This window comes from Stegodyphus dumicola, chromosome 8 (assembly GCF_044657685.1).
Source record: "Stegodyphus dumicola isolate Sdum_Otavi_A_Nest chromosome 8, ASM4465768v1".
In the NCBI taxonomy this organism is placed as follows: domain Eukaryota; kingdom Metazoa; phylum Arthropoda; class Arachnida; order Araneae; family Eresidae; genus Stegodyphus; species Stegodyphus dumicola.
The window spans coordinates 173,255,713-173,278,747 of NC_140775.1; the positions used below are offsets into that span (position 1 = coordinate 173,255,713).

General features: G+C 31.3%; 1 protein-coding gene and 1 long non-coding RNA gene across 4 annotated transcripts in view; one reads left to right on the forward strand and one right to left on the reverse strand.

Annotated features, from left to right (window-relative positions):
• LOC146996044 (uncharacterized) overlaps nt 1-8,513 on the reverse strand; it is a 131,475-nt gene extending 122,962 nt beyond the window's left edge. Inside the window, exon 1 of the long non-coding RNA XR_015042809.1 lies at nt 8,219-8,513. This is a non-coding gene — a long non-coding RNA (uncharacterized LOC146996044). The remainder of the gene's footprint in view (nt 1-8,218) is intronic.
• The window catches only part of sas (stranded at second transmembrane protein), a 167,631-nt gene that overhangs the window by 96,615 nt on the left and 47,981 nt on the right, over nt 1-23,035 (forward strand). For all 3 annotated transcript variants that reach the window (XM_085822772.1, XM_085822770.1, XM_085822771.1), the window contains exons 2-3: nt 16,607-16,752; nt 22,594-22,699. In XM_085822772.1, the coding sequence (XP_085678898.1) occupies nt 16,607-16,752; nt 22,594-22,699 (252 nt within the window). The remainder of the gene's footprint in view (nt 1-16,606; nt 16,753-22,593; nt 22,700-23,035) is intronic.

Consider the following 23,035-nt stretch of genomic DNA (forward strand, 5'->3'; position numbering starts at 1 on the left):
AGATTTACTTATGGTTGCGTAATGCGTTCTATGACTGTTTAAATTGTCGGTTATCATTAATTATTATTGAAAGCAAAATAAAGGTTTCAAAAATAGAATCAAATTTATTATGGCTACCAATCCCGCAGACGACGATCTTTGAAGTTAATCCGCATTTCTGAGAAGCAGTACTGAATTTGTATCTCTAACATGATCACTTCCACAGAAGACCTAGAATTGTGGACGGTCATGTTGCAGAGGGCTCTATGTTTCATTAAACACTGAAAATTAATATTTTGTGTATCTTAGAGAGTGCAGTATTATTTTGCTAAGCACTGAAGTTAATAATATTACATGCTCTTATTTTCATTGTCCTCCGTAACTGCTTCACTGGAGTTTTCTTGAAAATAGTTCATAATTTTCTATCCCGCATTCACGTTAACAGATTTTTAATGCCATACTAGAGGGCTGCGGCCAAAGCAAAATTTATAAGTTCTATGTACATCTGAAAAGAAACAGTTCAATATGAATAAAATCAGTTAATTCTTTAGCAATCTTGCTTTTAAACAAGAAGAAAGGAGATGAGGACTTTGGCGAACGCCGTTTCCTCCAGTCCGTCAGGAGTTCATTCTTTCCAAGCAACAAGCAATTCATAAATAATTTATTGTTGCCAAACCAAGAAACGAAAACTTTTGACACCTCTAGAAACTCAACTCCTCGCCGTTTCGATGAAGATGATATCACAAACAAACAAACAGAGGCGCACAGATTTTAATAGTGCAGAAGATACTTGAAAAATGGGAATGAAAAGAAAAATTTTATTATTTTAAAACCTCTATTCTAAGAGGGCAAAAAAGTATACGAGTCATTTACATATACAGCAAATTATTTCCTGGCGACTAGCATAAATGACCATCTCTGAAGGCGATCAGTATTTCTGGGAATGTTAATTAACGTTAACATTAAACATTATTTCAGGGGAATGGTCATTCCACAGAAGACCAATATCATCTGGAATTGCAATGGCTATCTTAGAAAGAGTTTAATATATTTCACCTTCCAACTATAACATTTCATTCTCTACTCAATTTTTTTAATTTTGATTGTGTCACGTTAAGAACTAATTTGCCTGGAGAGGTTTTTACCCTTTGACAAGGTTAGACATAAAGATGTTTTATTTCTGCGAAGGACAAATGTGCCAACCTATCGTGTAAATGCGCGCCTACATTCTACCAGCTGTGTGACATCTCCTATTTCAGAATTAGGTGAAGGCTTCTTCAGTACGACAATTATTGAAGAATTTCAAAATTAATTGCAAGATTTTTCGCAGCAATACTGAAATGTCTTTATAGTCTGAGTTTCTTTTAACCCGAGGCATGTTTAAAAGTAATTCCCACCTTCCTGAAGTTAATTATTTTTTTAAGTCCTTATTTCTATATGATAAAAACTATAAATAAGAAAAGTAATACAAGAATTTCTAGTAATCATAAAGTACCATCTACTGCTTTTTAATTACTTTTTTATTTGTTAGAATGGTGCCGCTAAAACGCTATTTTTAAATTCAAACGTACGATAAAATGGCGGAAAAAAGAAATGATTAAAAAAACAACCAGCTTTAGCGCCGCCTTCTAAGAAATAAACAGCTAAAAACAGCTAACTAAACGCAGTAGATCGCATAATATATTTTACCGGATTTCTTCTTGAGTATTAAAGTGGATTACTGATACATGATGGGTGTCCAATATTTAGTAAAAATTACACAATTTATATATATTCATTGATCCGACATAATAATACTGATTGCTAAAGTAAGGAACACTCGAGTTATATGTGCTCAACTTATGTTTTGAGGGAAGAATAATTTCTCTGACATGCCCATCAATGATTTCATAAAAATTGAATTTTCAGTCCAAATTCCTGAAGTTTTTCAGTAACTATGAACCAACTTCATTTGACGCATTAATTTCCATTCAGTGTCCAGTTCAATTTACTTCAGTTTCGTAATCATCATTTTATTCTTTACAACTACCCGTATTATCGGGATCCATGCACACAATGTGGTCTGTGTACTTTGTTTATGAATGCTTTGTTTATAATCGCCGAAATGTAAAAGTAGTTGCATACTACCATCCATGCACACGATCCAAGCACACGATCCATGCACATGATGTGATCTGTGTACTTTGTTTATGAATGCTTTGTTTATAATAACCGAAATGCAAAAGTAGTTGCATACTAATACTACCAATGTCCTGCTTAAATTAAGTAAACATATTTTGCCTTTTTTTGGAACATTTAAGACTTTATCAAGATTTAATAAAGTTGAATTGTTTTCTACTTTTCAGTTTTTCTCTTAAGTCTTTTCAAAAAGTTTTATATTAGAATTACGGACCTTGTATTCATTACCACACACTTTTTCCTTGCTACCTTTTAAAAAAAAATGAACTCTCTTTCTAGAAACTATTAGGCTTTTATCGGAGCGGGAAACAGGAAAAATCAGCTATGCTTTCATTGGGATCCAAACTCCGGACCTCTTGGTGCTAGCTGGACATACTTCCAGTTATACCATTTAAGAACGCGGCAGGAATGAGAAAATTCCTCATATTCTTCCTTACTTAGAGAGCAGCTGGGGAGGAGGTAGACTCAGTCGCCAAATTCAGTCGGTGATGAACTGTCGTCCACCACACAGCAACATTATTTTTTTCCTTTTTTCTTTTCTTTTTCCTTTTTTTCTTTTCTTTCTTTCTTTTTTCCCCCTCTCCCAGAACGGGAAACGTGAAAAATTTAAGATGCCCTTACCAGGATTTTAATTCCGGGCCTAGCTGGATGTATTTTTAGTTAAAACATGAAGACACACGATTAGGAAGGAGCAAATTTCTTATATCTTATGGAACTAAACATTTCTTATATTTCTGCGAAATACCAAAATTTTGTTATACTTTGAAAAATTACTGTCTGGTCTCCTTCAGAAAGGGGCTTTTCCATTTTTAATTTTTTTTTAACAAATAAAGCTACAAGGAACTATCTGACTCCTCTGTGCTATCATGGTGGAAGTCGTAAACACGTCTAATTAGCAAATGGAAGATCCATGATTCCAATCTCAGAGAAGGCAAAACTAATTATTCACGTTTTGTGGCTCACGAATAATAAAATATAAATCTCTATGGAAGTTCCCGAACTAATATGTGGTAAATAACAACTCGCTACCACCTTTCAATCGACTGGACTCCTTCCTGTAGCTCTGTATATGTGAAAGAACTTAGAATTCATCAAATTCCCTCACTTCGCTCCCTCACCTCATTCGTAAATAGTTAGCACGTCCAACTAGCAAGTGGATGATCTGTGGGTCGAATCCCCGACGAGGGTAAAACTGATTATTCACATTTCCCGCATCCGGAAAAGTATCCGATACAATATCTGGTACCTCATCCGGCACAATAAGCTCTACAAAAGCAGTAAAAATGTTTAATGGTAAAATACTCTTATTTTATCAGAAAAATCTAATGACATGAAGTAAATTGCAATTATGAAATTATAGTTTACACTCTTTCCATTATCATAACGTATAGCCACCGATGCATTGTTCCTTTAAGAACAACTACAAGAATTATATCGCTGAAAGTGGCCATTAGCCGTGACAGTAGAAACGTAAACAACGACTTAAAAATCTCAGAAAACCAGAGGAACTATTATAATAGGTGCTTCCTTTATCTACAAATCATTTTTGTTTAATTTCTCTGTTTCGAAAATTTCATACTTGGTTGTTTTAACTCCTTTTTAGATTATGTGCATTTGAAGGGGAAATGGCCCATCACAGCAGGAGGGGAAGGAAGGATTTTGCTTACGTTGAACCATTTCGGTTCCGAATCGCTGAAGCATGTCAACAAATTTCTTTTTCCCATTATTACTATAATCAATGGCATGCGAATTTTTTCGCTTCTTTTGCATGTTTTTGAAAACAATACCAAGAAATTTTTTACCTGTGCTGTGATTTATAAAAGTATCATTTTAAAGAAAAATATTCTTTCATGGGAGGAGGGTTTTTTAATGGTTTAAAATACTCGAATAATGAAATGAAAAAAAAAATTATGTGAGTTTGAATAAGAGACAATTCTGTGAATTGAAAATACACCATTTCGCTTAGCATGTGTTTAATTTAAATCCTTATCATTTCTCTGATACTCTCTCATTTTAACATTACCATAAATGAAATTCGTTACAAAGATGCTTGCGTTTTACGTTTTATTAATTCGAAAATCAAACTAAACACGCCCACCAGCGGCCGAGCGGTAAAGACGCTGAAAACTGGTAGTTCGGTCTGAGGTTCGAATCCCGCGAACGGGCTGGCTGCATGGGCGTTTTCGTGGTTTTCCCCATGTGTAACGTGTATACGAGCCAGTTTCCCTTAGAAAGTCCTCCACGAAAGGCATCCCTCCCTTTAGGCAGATAGCCCTCGTGTGCTTTGCCATAATTAAATACACCAACACCAAACTAAATACTCATTTTGTGCAGTAAAATTACAAACGCAACTACTATTTTGACGTAACCATGCTAATTACACAATAAATTTTCCCTGGCTAATTTCCTGAAATCAAGAAAAATTATTTCTTTTGTTTATTGAAATCTTCGTTTTAATTTGATTATTTAATTTTTTCATTATGTTAATTAAGGTTTATTTTAAATATGTATTGTTCATTTAAAATCTCTGAAGAATTCAGTTCTTGCGCTACATGTGTATTCATTGTTAATATTATAGAATTAACAATGAATTATTTTTGACTAGCAGCTTCTCTTCCAGCCTTCGTCTGGCTTTTAAATGTACCCGAAAAATGGCTGAAGGGAACACCAAACGTTAAATTTAAAAACTGAGTAGAATTTTACTCTGCAGAACAACTTCATAAAAAAAGTTATTACGTATAACAAAATTACAATGAAACTAAGCAATATCCCTTAATACAAATATTAATTATCCTAATAAATAAATTAACCAACTTCTTTTTGCAAAATCTTAAGAACTCAAATGGTATAAAGGAGGTTAAGAACTTTGTTTCCTAAAAAAATCACTCAAACTTTTCAATGTCTTAAAGACAGTGAAATGAGCAATAAATAACATAAAAGAATACAAAAAAGCAAAAATTTCTGAAAAGCAAAGTATAATTAATGATATTTTATCTTATATTTTCAAGATAAAAAAATTGCAATGAAATAAGCTATATCCCCTAATACAAATATTAATTATCCTAATAAAAATTAATTGATTTACTTTTAAATAGAAAATTAAAGTAATATTGTTTTTCCAAAATACGAAGAGTTAGGTGGCGAGAAAAATTCGCTTTCATGCACACTTTGATACAAGATTCGGTTTTTGCAAACAAACCATCCAAAGATTGTGTCAGCAATTCGAAACCACTTGTTGCGTATTGGAGAATCGAGCGCACCTATCAAGTATCCTTAAACCTGAAAATGGCAGCAAGTCTTCCTCAGTGGTTAACATAAAACGGACTCTGCAAATGTGGGTTTTGATTTCTTGTATGAGATGCTTAATGTGATTGTAATGTTACATCGGTGTCCAGAATGTTACGATGCTGGGAGACAGTGGCCACCTTATAGCCCGGATATTAATCTTTGTGATTTCTTTTTATGTGAGTTTTTGAAAGATAGCGAATTTGCAAGAAAGCCTGCAAATGTATTGCAATTCTTATTGTGCAGTTTTGTCCTTTAGTTTCGGAAGACGTGTACTGGAATTTTTATTGTGCAGTTGTGCCCTTTAGTTTCGGAAGACGTGTACTGGTATATTGGAAGTATGTGACAAATACTGGTGTGTACTGTAGTATGTGACAAACACTGGAAGTATGTGGTATTTGTAAAACAAAATGGTGAACACATTGAACACATTCTGCCCTAAACTCACTTTTCATGATCAGTCAGTTAACTGTGCTTAACTTTAATAATATTTCAGTGTGAAATAAATGTGTAATAAAAAATCGCCTGACATTTCGTGTTCCACCCCGTAGTTCTTTTTTTTTTTTTTTTTTTTTTTTTCGGGAACTATTGCATAAATGGAAGAATTTTAATCTTTACTAATACGTTTCTAAATTTCGGGACGAAATTTGAATAAACAGCTCGATGCAGACCGGTGCATTAAAAAGATGCTTAAAATTCAGTATACATCCAGTCAATGCACATTTGAAAGGATAGCCATTGTATCGTTTTTGTCAGGGTTGACGATGTCGCTGAACAGATGCAAAGTGGGCTTTGAAAAGAGAACGTGGAAAAAAAAGCTTGGAAGATACGATATAATTAGATAAATCAGAAGATCCAGGAAGAATAATTTTGTTTTTGGTGCTCCTTTAGTGTTTAGTGTTTTGTTTCTTAAATTCAGAATTTTGTGTGTGTGTGAAATCAAATTAAAATACATTTCGGTATAAAGCCACTTGCGATTGAACTACATTCTCTTAATTTGTGTTATAACATTTGTAGTGAACGCTGTCGAAATGACCACAGCTTTTGAATAAAATTCTTCTGAAAATGGCCAGTGTTTATGAAAATCCAATAAATATTAGTATTGAGCCTCATTTCTCTAATACGACCATCTCCAAAGAAGACCATATCATCTGGAACCATTGATAGTTTTATTCAATCAGCACTTCCATTTCACGGATGTAGCTCTTGATTAAATATATTAGGCATCTTGAAAAATCTTCGTAAGCATCTTAAGCATCCAGAAGATCTTCCACCCAGGTTTGGAATTCCGGCGAAAGTAAATATTAATTTATAATGCAATTAAATCAGTAACCAGGGCATGGCTGAAAGATCCTATTTTACTGTTTGCTGTATGTCAAAACAATGGCAGCAGCACAAAAATATCTTTTTCAGTCTTCATTATAAGTGCCGAAGATTTCATTGAAGTGTGCAGTTGTTTAACGCTCTTTGTTTATCCCCCTTTTGCAGCTTTCACCCCTATTGCTTTTAGTCAGCATCCTCCTAGGTCTTCGATACTCATTTATTTCGACCTTGGGAAGAGTAAGATAAAGATGAAGATTAAAAAAATTATCGATAACCTGTTACGTTTTAGGTACCCCCCATCCTTCTTTGTCCCCAGTACATGATTGATGTAGCTACCGGTTATAGGCGGTGGTTCTAATGGAGGGCCTCTGTTTGTAATTTGTCAAAACTGTGTCCGGGATTTGATGGGATTCATATTTGCAAATGACTAGCCTTTTTTTTTTAATTCCCTTTTCAACTTTTTTTTTTGACAGTGTCTTCAGTAATGAGGATTTTCCTTTAGATTTATTAATTGTAGAGACCGAATGACGTTTAATAAGTTGATGAAGTACTCGGATTTTTTTTAACTAGAATGTGGCTTTTTTACGTTGAATAAAATAACTCTGAATAATAATATACATCATCCTGCAATTAAGCCCTAATACCAGAAGAGATGAAAGTATTAGGTAAATAATTACACTTTGTACTGTGAAAGAAATTTACGTTATTTTCATTTATAAATTAACAGTAAATATAATGGCCTGAAGCTTTGCTTTGTGCCGTGTACCCAAATTAGTCTTGAGTAATTACATAATTAAAAACCCAATTTTAGTATGTCTGGAAGAACCACCTGAAACTTATAAAACAGTTTCCGGAAACATAAAATAGTGATAACAGTTTTAAAAATAAAGGAAAGCGAACGGCTTTTATAAACAAAGGGTAATCTCCTAAAATTAAAAGCATTTAAAAATTATATTCAACTCAAGTAAAAATAAATAAAAATTTGTGAACTAAAAGTAAAAGAATTACTTATGGAGATGAAAACTTGACGTAAGTGGATAGTTGTTCCTTTTCTACTTCTGTGCAGAGTACAAAGTACAAAGAAAATCAAGTCCGATTTCAGTAATACAAAACGTATTTAAATGGCAACAAATGTTTTAGATTCATTTCAGTAAAAATGAAAAGGAAAAAAAAAAGTTATGTACAAATCGTACTTGTTGATGAAAGCAAAATCTTTTTATACAGTTAAAGAAAATATTTTTAAAGTTAATAATCAGGGCTGGATTAACCATAAAGCAATATAAACAATTACGTAGGGCATCAGTGAAAGCGGACACGATAAAAAATGTCTTTAGGTATTCAAACACATACGGAGGCAGTGCACCAAACTTTCTTAAGTCTTCATGCGATCCTGCTAATAATATAATCAAAATAAAATCTTTAAATAATTCGAGCAATAAAGAAGAAAAATTACCTTCATGCTTTGATTCCATTTTCTTCTATCCGGAAGATAGTTCTGAATATTCTCGAAAAAGATTTTATACCAGTACCAGTACACAAAGATATCTTAAATAAGTGCCAACAAATCCCAGTCATAATTTACAAACTAAATAAGATTACTTTTCAACTAAATGCATGTAACATATTTGAAGAGTATCTGATGTTAACGAATAATCATACATATTAGATAAGTTATACATAGTTTACGAATAATCATATACACCTTACGAATGATCGTACATATTACATGCCTAGTAGCACAGCCATGTTCCTTTAACTACACTTTTATTTCAGTCAAAACCAAACGATCCGGCTAATGTTGCCACAACTTCGCTAAGTGTCTGAATTTGAAGTAAACGTTTAATTCTGTTATCGAATTTCAACAAATATTACTTCTCAGACGATCCGTCTAGTGTTGCCACAACTTCGCTAAGTGTCTGAATTTGAAGTAAGCGTTTAATTCTGTTATCGAATTTCAACAAATATTACTTCTCAAACGATCCGGCTAGTGTTGCCACAACTTCGCTAAGTGTCTGAATTTGAAGTAAGCGTTTAATTCTGTTATCGAATTTCAACAAATATTACTTCTAATGAAAAAAAAAATTCAAAATTCAACGTGTTTTTTTTTGGCTAGTATAAACTACTACAGAAGAAGACCTTCATACATAATTTCATTTGTCAAAATTTGTTTTTCATTCTCATTATAGTTGAACCAAAGCCAACTACAAGGCATTTTATGTGCTGAAGTTAAGCATGCTTTTACGTTCACACAGCTTCCGACTTAGGATTTGACTTGAGATTTAATCGAGTTTATAACAATGAGAAAATGCTAAGAATTCAATGAAAATCTGAACTCGATTTGAAATCTCGATTATTTTCTGAGGCGTCAATAATGGTAAGATGTAATAAGTGTACGAGTAAGAAAGTTGAAAGGCCAATACAAGATGCTTCATTATCCCTATAAAGAAATCCATAAAGATAAGAAACAAAAGGGGAGTCAGTACTTGATGTGCTCTTGGAGAACACTGGGCGAGTTGAACCCTCAGTATCCTGTCAACTATCTTGAACTTATGAGAAGAGAGCGATATTGATTAGCCTACTTTCTATAATTTTCCTGACATCTGGGAATTCAGCTCAGTATTTCAAACATTCTTTAGAGCCCATGTCCTTTGAGTTCTGGACATTAATGCTTTGCAACCATACTGTTTTTCAGTACTTTGCAATTTTTATTTCACAAGTATGGTCAATTTCAATACATTATACTATAAAATTTTCGAGTAATCTTGACCTATTCGATCATACAAAGAATATTCAAGAAATTGCATATGATATTATAAATTTTATTATAAAATGGATGTTGTGCTACATGATTTCAATTAATTGTAATCAAATTTAAGTCTTGTAAACACATTTAAAGATGGCTGGACTCAGCTATGGCATTGAATAAATTATACGTATAAATCATTTTTGGCTCTTAAGCTTTTTGTTACTCTGAGGTTTTTCAGAACATAATCATAAATCAAGGAGTAATTTTATTTAGAGGAAGACTGCAAGATCAGTCGCATAATACTTTTCAAGTTATCTTTATCAAATTTCACTTTAGAAACGTAAAAAGATGCTAACTTTATTTAGTTCAACAAAGTTATATCTACATTGCATTTTATAATCTACGGTTCGACTTTCTACATCCCTTTATTTATTACTATTAAGCTAACAAAGCAAATGAGAAAGCGACTAAGAAGACTATTCCCTACATTTCCTCGGCTTTGCTCATAAAAACGAAAGAATATTAAGGAGGCCAATCGTGTTCAGGGTCAAATAGCAAATCAAGCCTTCATTTACAGAAAAAAATTAAGACATTTAATGACTTCTTAAACACAACGTATTAATTTTCTGAAGTCTTAGGCAAAAACATAAGGCAATATAAAGTTAACTCCCTGTAGAAACAGGATAAACTGTGTCATGTTTTTCGTCCGTAGCGATCGACCTATCTCCTTCCTATCAAGGCCATTTAGGTTCAGCCGTTTAGTTTTTCATCCTCTGAACATTCGGCGGTTATGATTAAGAGGCATTCCGATCAAAACTTTTTATTTTATTTTATTTTCTCCCTGTCCTTTTCAGCGATCAGCAGATTCGCACGCAATATTCCGTCACGCAATGAAAGCTGATTAACTGTTTAGTCACAGGTTCATATTGCTTTCCATTTGGTTAAACAGCAAAGTATCGTTCAGTTATTTGAATATTATTCATATTTAAACTCTGTTAAAATATGAATACTGTACCGAAATTTTGTCATACAGGTTTAACAGCTTACATTACAGTAACACTTTGGTCATTTGTAGCGATTTACAAATAGAAGTAAATGGATACCTTCTAAATATACTCTCTAATCTAATAGTGAAATGTCAAGTTCAATTGTATCTCTTTGGCATCTATTTTTGATTACCTATTTGGAAATTTATTGACGATCAAAGTCTTTTTCTTTAAATTACAATCATGAAATAACACAGAAACAATAAATCGAAGTATCATTTATCGAAAATTACTATATATATATAGACAGAGAGAGAGCTGGCAAATTAAAATTACATTTTTAGAACTTCTAGCAATGCCACTGATCCTAAAAGTCCCTAAACTTCTGTCATGGGATAACGTAAGGAACTAAACTGGCCAATTGCCAATTGCCCAAGAGATCTTTATACGACCTTCGTGCTGGACACACAATTTAATGCAACTCCGGGTTCTTTCAGACCTATCATTCTTTCAGTGTTAATGGGTAATGATCGAGCCCTAAACTCGGGAAAGGGCTGGAATGGAATGGAATTATCAGATTAAGGAAAAGCGTGCTATGACTATTCATTCTACGGTAGAGGTACCTTCATGGAGAACTTCCTAAGCCTGGAAAAGCCTGGGAAAGGCTTTTCCAGGAAGAGGAAATGAAATCTTCCACCTGAATTACCCAACAAATCATACTTGGGTATGCTGCTATATGTAGTAATTAAATTGCGTTTTGTTACTTTGTAGAGTCATTAGGTTATTTTGAAGTAGGAGACATAAAAAATGAGCAATGCCTTAGCCGACACTCGAACCTAGACTTCTTGAATATGCGTCGAGTGTATTACCGTTACACCACGAAGGCATGTTGAAAGGAAGAAGAAAATATAGTACATCAAAGAAAGACAGATATTAAAAAGCAGCTAAGTTCTGATTTAAATCACTTTATGATCTGATGATTTTGAGAAAAGTCTTTATTTTTTATGTAAACTAAGAAAGGCATCGAGGAACCTAGAAAGAATGCTGCGCCTTAGGCCTCCAGACTCTCTTAATCGAATCCGAGAGGTAATAAATATTTAAGCCAGGTGGTAGAGCAACTGTTGGATGCTTAAATGATCCCGAATTTCAATCACAAACTCTCAGCATGGGATGTCTGATTGAGCAAGTTAGAGCTGGAGGTCTACGTAATCTATTGCAGAAAATTCTACAAAAAAGACATGAGCTTTCTCATTATTAGCAGCTACAACACCCAAGGAGAGAAGCAGAAATCGTTGGTTCATTAAAATACTTTTCCATTTACGAGTTCAGCTGTCGAATTTGTAACAGAATGACTAACTAATGTATAAAAAATGTGAAACGAAAGAGCAGAACGCCCGGGCGGAACTTTCGAATCGCCCCGGGAATCGTTTGCTTATCCACCCTTTCGAACCGGATCCGAATCCCCGCTTCACCAGCGCGCATGCGCATAACCTCTTGCTATGCCGATGACCTGTGCTAATGAGTAAATGAGAAACGAATAGTTTTTCTCCCATGCAATAAACACAGCTTTCCTTTTCGTCATTAAATCTGCAGCAGCTATAAAAGAAGATAAATTGCTAATGAATACTCAATTGTCTGGATAATACGAAATTTCACGCAGCTTGGAGTCTTTACCTGACTTTCGATCAAACTAAAGAAAAGATTTAATTAAACTTAGGCGAGAAGAGTAAATTCATAAAAAAGTTGCAGGTTGCTTTTAAAAAAAATTCGCACGGACTAAATATTTTTCTGTGTGTGAGTCAACAATATTTTAAATTTCTTTCTTTCTTTTCTTTTGAAAATTTTAGTGTGAATTAACTAAAGATCTTAATATGAATCAAAGTATGATGTAGAACGCAAGTTTGCAAAAGTAAGCAGTGCTTCGTCTTTACTTCCAACATTTTATACTTACGTTAGATTTATTTTATGTGCAACGAAATTCATGCAAATTTTAAATAATATTTGAAATTCGTGGGTTGAAATGTTTTGGGAGAAGGAGAAAAAATCGGCAAAATTCATAATTACACGTATCTAACTTTACATTCGAATTTGGAATATAGTAATTTAAAATTTTATGATAATAGAATAATTTATAAATGTTTTGCTATTTACTTTATACATATAACATTGTAAAGCGTTTTCTGAAAAGAAAAAAAAAAAAAAGTATAAACCAATACTTCAGAAAATATTAAAAAAATTCTCTAATACTATTTTGCATTATACAATAACATGAGCATTAATTATGCTATTATTATTATAAAATTAAATAGATCATCAGAAACTCTGTAATCAGAATTTCCATGAGATCTCCAGAAAACCTGTAACTCACAAAAGAAATTAAAAATGAAATTACTCCCATCAATAGCGGGATTTCGAACTTAGTTCCAAGATTTAATGACACCTGTAAGAATCATCCCCTGATGTCTCTAACATCAGAAGAAGACATGATCACTCAAACGAAAGGAATATATTTCAATTAAAAAAAATGGTAAAAATATTTTAGAATCATTGCAATGCATTTGTGCGTAGGTTCTAAATCAAAAGGAATTCATATGGGATTTATGAAGGAACAGGTAGTGGTCCTATGCATCGATACTTGTCCAGAAAGTCTGATTTCTGATCTAACTTCAGTTGAACTTTATTTTCTGAGTAAACACTTCCGAACAAACATAAATAAAGCGAATAAAATCAAAATAGTACTGATATTTTGTTTTGTTTAATGCAATTTAACGTGTTATTAAATTTTCTCTTTAAAAATAAATTCTAAATGTCTAGCAATAAGAAACAAAAATAAAAATATATCTAAAATGTTATCCAAATGAATTAAATCCTCTTTCTTTTTCTTCATCATTGTAATAAAAGAAAATTGCAAAGCTTATTTTATGCCTGTGACATTAATCGCAATCAATATCTTTCTTGTATGCAAAACTTTGAAAGGAAAGATTCTAAAAGATTAGTAGCATTTTTAGGGCAAATAAAATCTCTTAAGAAGAATTTTTCAAAGAAAATTGTTTCAGTAGCATCAGATTAAAAGTAATCATTGTAATAAAAATCTTCATCATTGTAATAAAAGAAAATACCTCAACATTTATCAAAATGTTGAGGTATTTTCTTTTATTACAAATACCTCAACATTTATCAAAATGTTGAGGTATTTTCTTTTATTACAATGATGAAGATTTTTATTACAATGATTACTTTTAATCTGATGCTACTGAAACAATTTTCTTTGAAAAATTCTTCTTAAGAGATTTTATTTGCCCTAAAAATGCTACTAATCTTTTAGAATCTTTCCTTTCAAAGTTTTGCATACAAGAAAGATATTGATTGCGATTAATGTCACAGGCATAAAATAAGCTTTGCAATTAAGATCCTTCAAAGACATGAATCAGAAAACCCAGTTTTCTTGCCGAGGAGTTGGCAGATATAATTAAACCTGTCTTGTTTCTTCTTCGTCAATCAAAGAGAAGAGTTCATCAGTCTTTAACTGTCGTTCTAAGAATGTCAAGGACAAGCTTAATTATACGTGAATAGATGGGATGTGTTTTCAGGACACAGCTTTAGCTTCTCGTTCTACAAATGGTGACAGATCATAAAGGCGGTTTTCGCCATTTTCAAGGTGAACGGCAATCTTTGTATTTGATGAGCAACGGCTCCACCTTTTATCGATAAAGAATATATAAAAGGGAATAATAAATAACATCGATAAGAAACTCATCAAAATATGAACATTATAATTTAAGATGAATAAATCTAAGGAATAAAGTTTCAATTTCAGTGCAAGTTAAATTTGTAATACACAAAATGTTTCATGTTCTTATACACAAGAAGGCAGTTTATTGAAGTATTTTATTTTAAAATCTTGAAAATACTTTTAAATTTCTTTTTCTTTAGAAGGAAATACACAGAATGAATTAGTTGCCTTCACTTCGTACTACTGTCTTGGTGTAAATGGTTAGTACGTCGTACTACCAAAGTCCAAACTGTAAGATGCGAGATTGGAATCCCGGCGAAGACACACTTACGTTTTTATGTTTCTCATTATCAAAATGCTAATAAGCAAACTGCATAACAGCCTTCATACACGCACATAAGATAAAATCAAAATTAAGGCTTAATTTTGATTTTTAAAATCCACAATTTTTTTATTGAATCATGTGATTTTCCATTTGTTATGCCAAAAGTTATGAACATTTAGTCTTTAAATTTCTGCTGTACTTCACTCTTTGATCTATCTCAGTACCAAAAAGACCACCAAGGAATTGCCAAGTGATTAAAGTTGTGAAATACTGATAGTTAGCATTGTGTTCACCGTACTCGTATGAAATTTCAGTGGTTTGCCTGTTATGTAAAAAATCAATTTTCGTAGAAAGTTCTCTAAGAAGTTATTCCTATTCATAAAAAAACTGCTTTAAGTTGATTTGTTATAGTAATTGTGTCCAATTCAATGCATAGTTATGTATAACGCTTAATTGAAATTGATAGCTGAATGGAAAGGGAAAAAAAGATATATTTCTAACGAATAATAGTTGACTATTTAAATATGAAGCAAGTAAAATTAATGCCATTGGAGTTCCTCGGATAAATGGTAAAAAAAAAATCTGTATTCTAATACATTCTTTTCAGTCTTTTTTTTTTTTTTTTTTTTTTTTTTTTATATTTTTTCCGACGGTGAGAAGGGTAGTCACTATGCCTTGTTAAATGTGATGGTTAGCCTTACCTTCTGCCTTACCGTTAGTCCCAGAATAAGCAAGTATGTCCGTAGACCTCTGCTCCCTTCTTGCGAGTGCGATATCGCTCTACACCCTGCTGTGCATGCTGTTAATGTTCTCGGTTATGAGATAGCAGAAACGGCAGATGGAGTCGCTAATTCTCAACCAACGCTTAGCAAACAAATGTGTGGTCATTGGAGAGAATGAAAACTTTTAACATCACAAGATGTATTTTTATAATCTTTCTGTCATGAGCAGAAATTTGATTGTGAATTTGCTTAAGGATCTGTAAAATAAGACGGGCTTCGATAACGACATCTAGAGTGCACGAGAAAAAGGAGATAAATAGAAAATATATATTTATCTCACGACTCTGCAATTTATTTCATACATTTATGAACCTCTATCCATCTAACAAAAAAAGTGTATATTTTCACATCCGTACGTTTGAAATTTTCCGGCACATTCCAAACATATTACAAGGAATGAGGCCAGTAGCCTGGGTACTCACTGCAAAAGAATGCAATATATAAAATTAATACAAATTAAATCAACTTCACTGTCACAACTACATATTGGGAGAAAAAACAAATTATGGCGGGATAAATCACTATACACATTTTATTGAATTTAATTTATCATACCATCATCATATTCATCCTTTTAGAATTTAGGGAGATATCGGGCAGTATTTTGGCCCTTGCGGGCGCTTATACGAACTGACGAATTACGTAGCTCCATATTCCTGGTCAGACGTTTTTCAGCTTTTTTTTTCCACTGTGATTGTAATAATTGTTCAAGAATGGTCAGACTTTTGAATACTAACTGCAGTTTCTCAAAATTTTATCTCATTTTTTCATCCTTATTAATTATTCAACACATTATAAAATATAATGCGTACATACTACATACTCTTGTGAGACATTTATACACTGTGAGGATACTCAGAAATTCGCTTTATTCATTTAAATCATTGACACGTGCTCCTGAAAGCAACTTTTGTCTTTAGCTCTCTCAATCTAAATTAGGCCCTTTAAATTTGTTTTATTTATTAAACATTTTTTTCTATAACAAACGGGCCTCTTGTTTTCTTTTTTTCCCATCTGTGTTATCCGGCTTTAAAAGTATACGAAACTGTTTCCTCTGAAATGCGAAATTGCCTCTGCCTATCAATCTTTCTCTCGCAACAAAGCTTGATTTTTCTCCCTGGGGACAGAAAGACCTATTAAGTGCAAAACAAGAGATTTGTTTACTTTGTGTGTATGTTGAGTTATTGGATGCAAACAATTTGTTTACAAGTTTTAATATTTAAATTTGTTGAACTTTCCTGTTTTCTAAATTCATTGTCTTTATTTCAGGTCAGCTGTCTGTCGAAGTTTTTGATATCACACATAATTCTGCAAAAGTGCGTTGGAGTGTTGCTGATCCAGAGCTTCAGCCTCAGGCTTTAGTTTCTTACGCTGCTGCATATAGAGGAGCTTATACTCAATGGATTAAAGTTAATGTAAGTTTATTTATAACTGTATATCAAATGTTGTAAATTACGATATATTTGATCTCAGGAATTTTTTGTTTATTTTTATATACTAAAATTTTGTTTTTCTATCATTATTAGCTTATAAGATTTTAAAAGAGGACAGTTTTGTTCAAAAAAATTTTAAGATAACTGAGCTATTAACATAATTTTTTTTCTGATGTTACCAACTGTAGTGCCAGATGAGTTTGTTTTAGAAAGTTGTTTTTGTTTCTTAAAAGTGAAGTAAATAACATAGAAATAAAGGCATTTTAAATCAAATAGTGCTAAGAATTATATAAAAAGGTATGTGTTAGTTTATAGAATGTGTTAATATTTTATTTGTTTTTTTTTTAATATTCAATATATGCATTTATTTATGCTGTTATAACATATTCTAAAATTTGAAGCAGAAGAAATGGCATAGTCAAAAAGTTAATCCACCTATGCATCCTATGTTCATTCATTCAGGGCAGATATAAACTCGGTTTAATCCTAGTACCCGGTGCACATGGGATTAGGCTACTTTTGACGACTTTATGATGAGCAGTAAAAACGCAACATGTACGATGAGTAGTAAACAGGTCATTCAAAGAATATATATGGTTATACATAATATAAACTCTATAGTGTTATAGTGTATAGTATATATATATAGACATTCTTTGGATCATTTTTGGTGTTGGCGATAATTTTCAAAATCGTGCCAAGGCTGCACCGTATACTAGGATTTTACCATAAACTCTATTTGAGTTCTGATTTTGAAAAAAAAAAAAGTATCAATATACATTTGTTAAATAATGACTTTCATAAAGGTAGTGTTTTCATCAAATAGTTTCAAACTCGTAGCCAATTCTGGACTAGTGTTCTACCATCAAATAGTTTCAAACTCATAGCCAACTCTAGACAGCATTTAAAAATTATACAAACTCATTGACAGATATTTTGAGTATCTTTACATCTGTTTTAGTCTGTAGTGCAGTCTATTTTTTTTTTTACATTTTTCTTGTTTTCATACTTCATAGTTTCTTGCACTTTTGTTCTTCTCACGTACTACACATGTATGCAATCTTGCACACATACACACACACTCATAAAAAAAAAGGGGGGGCACAGTTCTATATCTCTTGTTTTACTGGACCAACTGACGGAATCTAACTTGCATTTTTCATGTCTTGAAAGCATGGCTTAGTATATATTTTGAAACACAAAATTGGACTTTTTTTTGGAATGACATACAATTTTATTTCCATATTTCGATTCTATGACTCATGCCCAAATATTACATTTTGTAAAATTTGGTGAGAAACTTACCAAGAAATTAAAAAAATTATCTTGGCACATGTTTTGCAATTTGCACCAAGAATAATTCACTCAGCCAATCTCTTAATTTACAGTAACGTATTTTCCTTTTTTTCACTTTGCAAGAGCAGAAAAAAAAGGTGCATCTTTCGTTCTTTCAAATAATTTTAACAAAGAATGAAAAACACATTTGGCATTATTATCACTTATAACAAATGTGCCAAATTTCAAAATTCACCAATATATAAATTCATGTGTATCTTTAGGAATTTTGAATAACAAAATCTAATTTTTTGCAGGTATGCCTAGAAATACATCTACTTTAAGGTAATGGTAAAAATATCATAGGTTATAATTCAAAAAGTTTTTCAAAAAATTTACAAAATCTAGTAAAAAGTACACATTTTAAAAACAAATCGGAAGATAACTGCAAGCTGTATTTGGATTGAACTTAAATTTCAATCTGTGAAAGAAGTAATCAAGTGAGTTTAATAAAAGAAAACGAGAGATATTAATAAATACATACCATGAAACATGCAGTGATATATGGTAAAACTATAAATTAATTCTAAAATTTATAAACTGCATTAATTCAGTAAACTTACTTCTTTTAACCCTTTTGAGACTGTGCACTTTTGTTTAAAACATTCCCTCAGGATAGATGGGAGTTGAAAAGAGTCATCCCACAAGCTGGGAATTTTGCATCCACTAAGGCTAACCTTAGAAAAATTAATCTTAAAAAAAAGAAGTTTATGTCCTTATGTCATAATTTTTAGTAATGTTTTAGATTATTATATGAGCTATCATATATGTTAAAGTTAACATGTAGTAACTTTTTCCCTTTATGAGAAAATATATTAAAAAATGCTTACTTTGAGAAATAATTTTGGAACCATTATTCAAATTATTCTGAAGTTTTAATTGATAAAATACATTAATAGACTTTTAAATTAATAAAAAAATACAGGAAGTCTGTTTACAAGAAGAAGTAACACAATCTTTCACGTGAACTAGAAGGCAGACACTCAAGTGAGCTCAGTTTCTGATAAAATGTCCATTTGAAAATCACTAGAAGTATAACATTCTAATTCTTTAGAAAATTGTCTCAAAAACAACACTTGCTTCCTATAATAAACTATAAGGCTTTCCAAAATAAAAGCAATGCAAAGTGTAATAGAATTTCACATAGTAACTCATGTGGCAAGTTAAAAAATGAAGTCTGTCTGTTTACATTATGCCTCTCCCCACAACAGCTGACAATAACGTTACTCGGAAAGCGATCAAGTTAAAAATCAGGATCCTAAAGCTATACTTAGTTTAAAGGTAATGGATACAGGGTGCCATCTAGTGGTCCTTAAAACATTCTAGGACACTGGCACAAATGTGTGATGGCCAGGGTTGAATGAGAAACGGCTTTGGCATGGCAGCGTGCCAACTAGGAAATGAGTGCATTTCTTGCTGGCATGTATGTGTGACAATGGACGTGAAAGGGTTAAAGAATGCAATTAAAAATATTGAATCTTGCCAATTAGGCCACTTCTTGTAGTGACACATAAAAAATAAAAATATTTTAATTTGTTTAATATTAAATATTTGTATTCAGAAGTTATTTCTTTTAAATGTTTAGTTTTTTGTGTGTCATATATATAAATTTTAATATTAATTCATATTATTTAAAAAAAACTCAGTATTAATGAATTATTTTAAAATTATGTATAAATATGTATGAATTATTTTGGAAGGATATTGAAAGTTAAAGGGGGCTAGTTTCATGACAACTGGACACCTCTAAATTTTTATTTTGCTGTCTTTAACAAGTGTCAGTACCAATTCTGAAACAGGTTTTGAATTCATTGTTTGAATTGATATTACAGAATCTAAATAAAAATCCATCTGAAATTGTACAGTACAAAGTCCGTAATCCGAACGTCCATTATCCGGAATGATCTATAATCTGGACCTCAAAGCCACAAAAACCTTTTTTTTTTGTATGCTTCACGCATGCGCATTTAATGTATAATGGACGGTATAAGCTAGGTTAAAATTATCTTTACTGATTCTAAGGCATTTCAGTTAATGTTGCAGATTGTGCTGTTCCTTAATCTTCTAATTGGATCAGGCTTATTATTATTATTATTATTTTTTTTTTTTGCAGACTGTTAGAGCAATTTTATAAAAATTAAGCTTGAACTTTCGATTAAGTCAAAAAGAGTTTCCAATTCTGGAGCTGCCAAAGGATCTACAAAGCGAAACCATGTTTTGATGTCCATTAAACAAAAAGTGGAATTGCTGCAAAAAATAGATAAAAGCATATCCGTCTCAAAATTATGGGAGGAGTATAGCATTAGAAAGTCCACTGTATATGACACAAGAAAAAAGAAAAAGGAACTTTTTGAATTTTTTGAGGAAGCATCTTAAAAAACTTACATTGAAAGAAATGTTTAATAAAGTAAACAAATAAATATTAACCTGTTTTTTTTTGTAAATTTTGATACCCTTTGGATCATAATTGCTCTTTATTTCATAAATTACAGTTTCATATTTTTAATTGTATAATTTCTGCATCCCATCTTACCAGATTTAAATTAATGATCTATAATCCGGAAAAACCCATAATCTGGAATCGCCGAAGTCCCGACGAGTCTGGATTACAGACTTTGTACTGTATTTAATTTCTTGAAGCCATTGAAACTTTATATAGTTTTTTTTTCATAAATAGCCTTCTAACATACAATGACAAAAACTAAAAAAAGTAAAGTCTAATAATTAGCCATATAAAAGTGGTACATGAAGCCGTTATATACTTGTTGTTGTCTTGTCTGAGGAATCAGTGCAGAGGAGTCAAATAGGACTGAAAGTATCCAGAACAGCCGCAGCAACATCAATAATTTTCAAAGAATAATATATACTTTCTTGAAGCTATTTAGATTTAGAGTAATTGAGATGATGAGAAAATGTAATGTCAGCTGACCCCCCCCAAAAAAGTAAATTTAATAAATAATTTAATTTGATTAACGCTTCATTCTGCATGTAAAACATGATAAGAAAATGTAATGTCAGCTAAACAAAAAAAAAAAAAAAAAAAAAAAAAAAAAAAAAAAAAAATCAATTTAATGAATAATTTAATTTTATTAAGGCTTCATTCTGCATGTAAAACTGGGTATTAAAATTAATATATGGCAGCTCTAATAATTCAGCATTTGAATGTGTAAAATAATTTTTATAAAGTACAGTACAAAGTCTGTAATCCACTCTCGTCGGGACTTCGGCGATTCTGGATTAGGGGTTTTTCTGGATTATACATAATCAATTTAAATCTGGTAAGATGGCATGCGGAAATTATACAATTAAAAATATGAAACCGTTATTTCTGAAATAAAGAGCAATTATGATCTAAAGGGTATCAAATTTTACAAAAAAAAGCTTAATATTTATTTCTTTAATTTCTTAAACATTTCTTTCAACACGCGCCTGCGTAAAGCATACGTTATGCACGTGCATAATGTATGCGCATTCTTTACGTGCATGCTTAAAGTTTGGCTTTGAGGTCCGGATTATAGATCATTCCAGATAATGGACATCCGGATTACGGACTTTGTACTGTAATTATTACACATAAAATGTTGGGATTTATCAAAAATTATTAGGCATTAGTTTTCATTCTGGTTGTTTTTTATTTGAAAGTTAAGTAAATTAAATTTAAGTCCTCATTGCTGTTACAAATATTATTTGACTAATCAGAGTCACAATCAAAACCATTATGTGTCAGTATTAAAGTTACTAGGCAGTTTTAATTATTTTAAAGGAAAACAAAGTACAGTTATTTTCTGTGTAATGTAAAACTAATTTTACAGTTGAAAGTATATTTTAAAATTTTTTGATACTTAGGCGAGTATTTTAAAATATAAATATATATTGCATAATGTGTTTCGTTCATATAGATTATTCATAGAGCTTCACTGTATATTGGCCAGTTTTGATACAATAATATTAATGCTGGTTAATAAAAATTTAAATTAAGTTTTGTAGTAGAGAAATTAGAGAAATTTATTGTTCGTTCTTTTATATATTTTACATTCATATTTATTTATAGAATATTATTTTTTGAAATTTTGATTTTATCTGATTATAATTTATCTAAAAATGCAACTTATTTATTCTGTTAATTAAATTTGAATGAGATACTAAAATTCTAAACATCCTTGATCTTCTGCTGTGTATATTTTTTTTTTATGTTATAAAGCTATTCATTTAACCAAAAAAAAAAAAAAAAAAGTTGTGTTTTCAATTAATTATGTCAGTACATGTATCAGTTTAGTTACTAATTCTTGTTACTGATTAGCTAGCTTAAGTCAATAACGAATATTGTGTTAAACAAAAATTAGTGTAAAAAAATAAGTACATGATAAGTATAAATGAAAATTATATGAAAAGTATTAAAGTACAAGTACAGATATGATTTATAAAATATTATTCTTGATTTGTTTTTATGAAATGGAAAACTGATTAGAGATATGTAATCTGTTTTAGGATGTAAAACCTGTTATATATTTGGACAATCTTTTGACTGGCAAAAACTATTATTTAAAAGTTGAGGAAGATGGTAAACAAGAAATATCAACTTTTAAAACAAAAGGTAAATATTAAATATATATCTTTAGATGTACATGTAATTTATTATATATTTTAAGGTATAAAAACTGTTGATGATACATGCTATAAAATTTGTGTTGCCATAAATTATGAATTTTCTTTTCAGGTTAATGCTGTTCATATTTATTTTAGCAATATTTATTATAATGAAGAAATGGAAGATTGCGTATATTTTTCTTTTTCTTAGAAGGTCAATTAAATTGGATTCTATGCATTCAGACCTAAATAATTCTGAAAATGTTTTATATTCATTGGAGATCTTTCTGTATTGTTAGAAATTTTAGTTACTTAATCTCAAGTTAACAGCTGATGACTACAT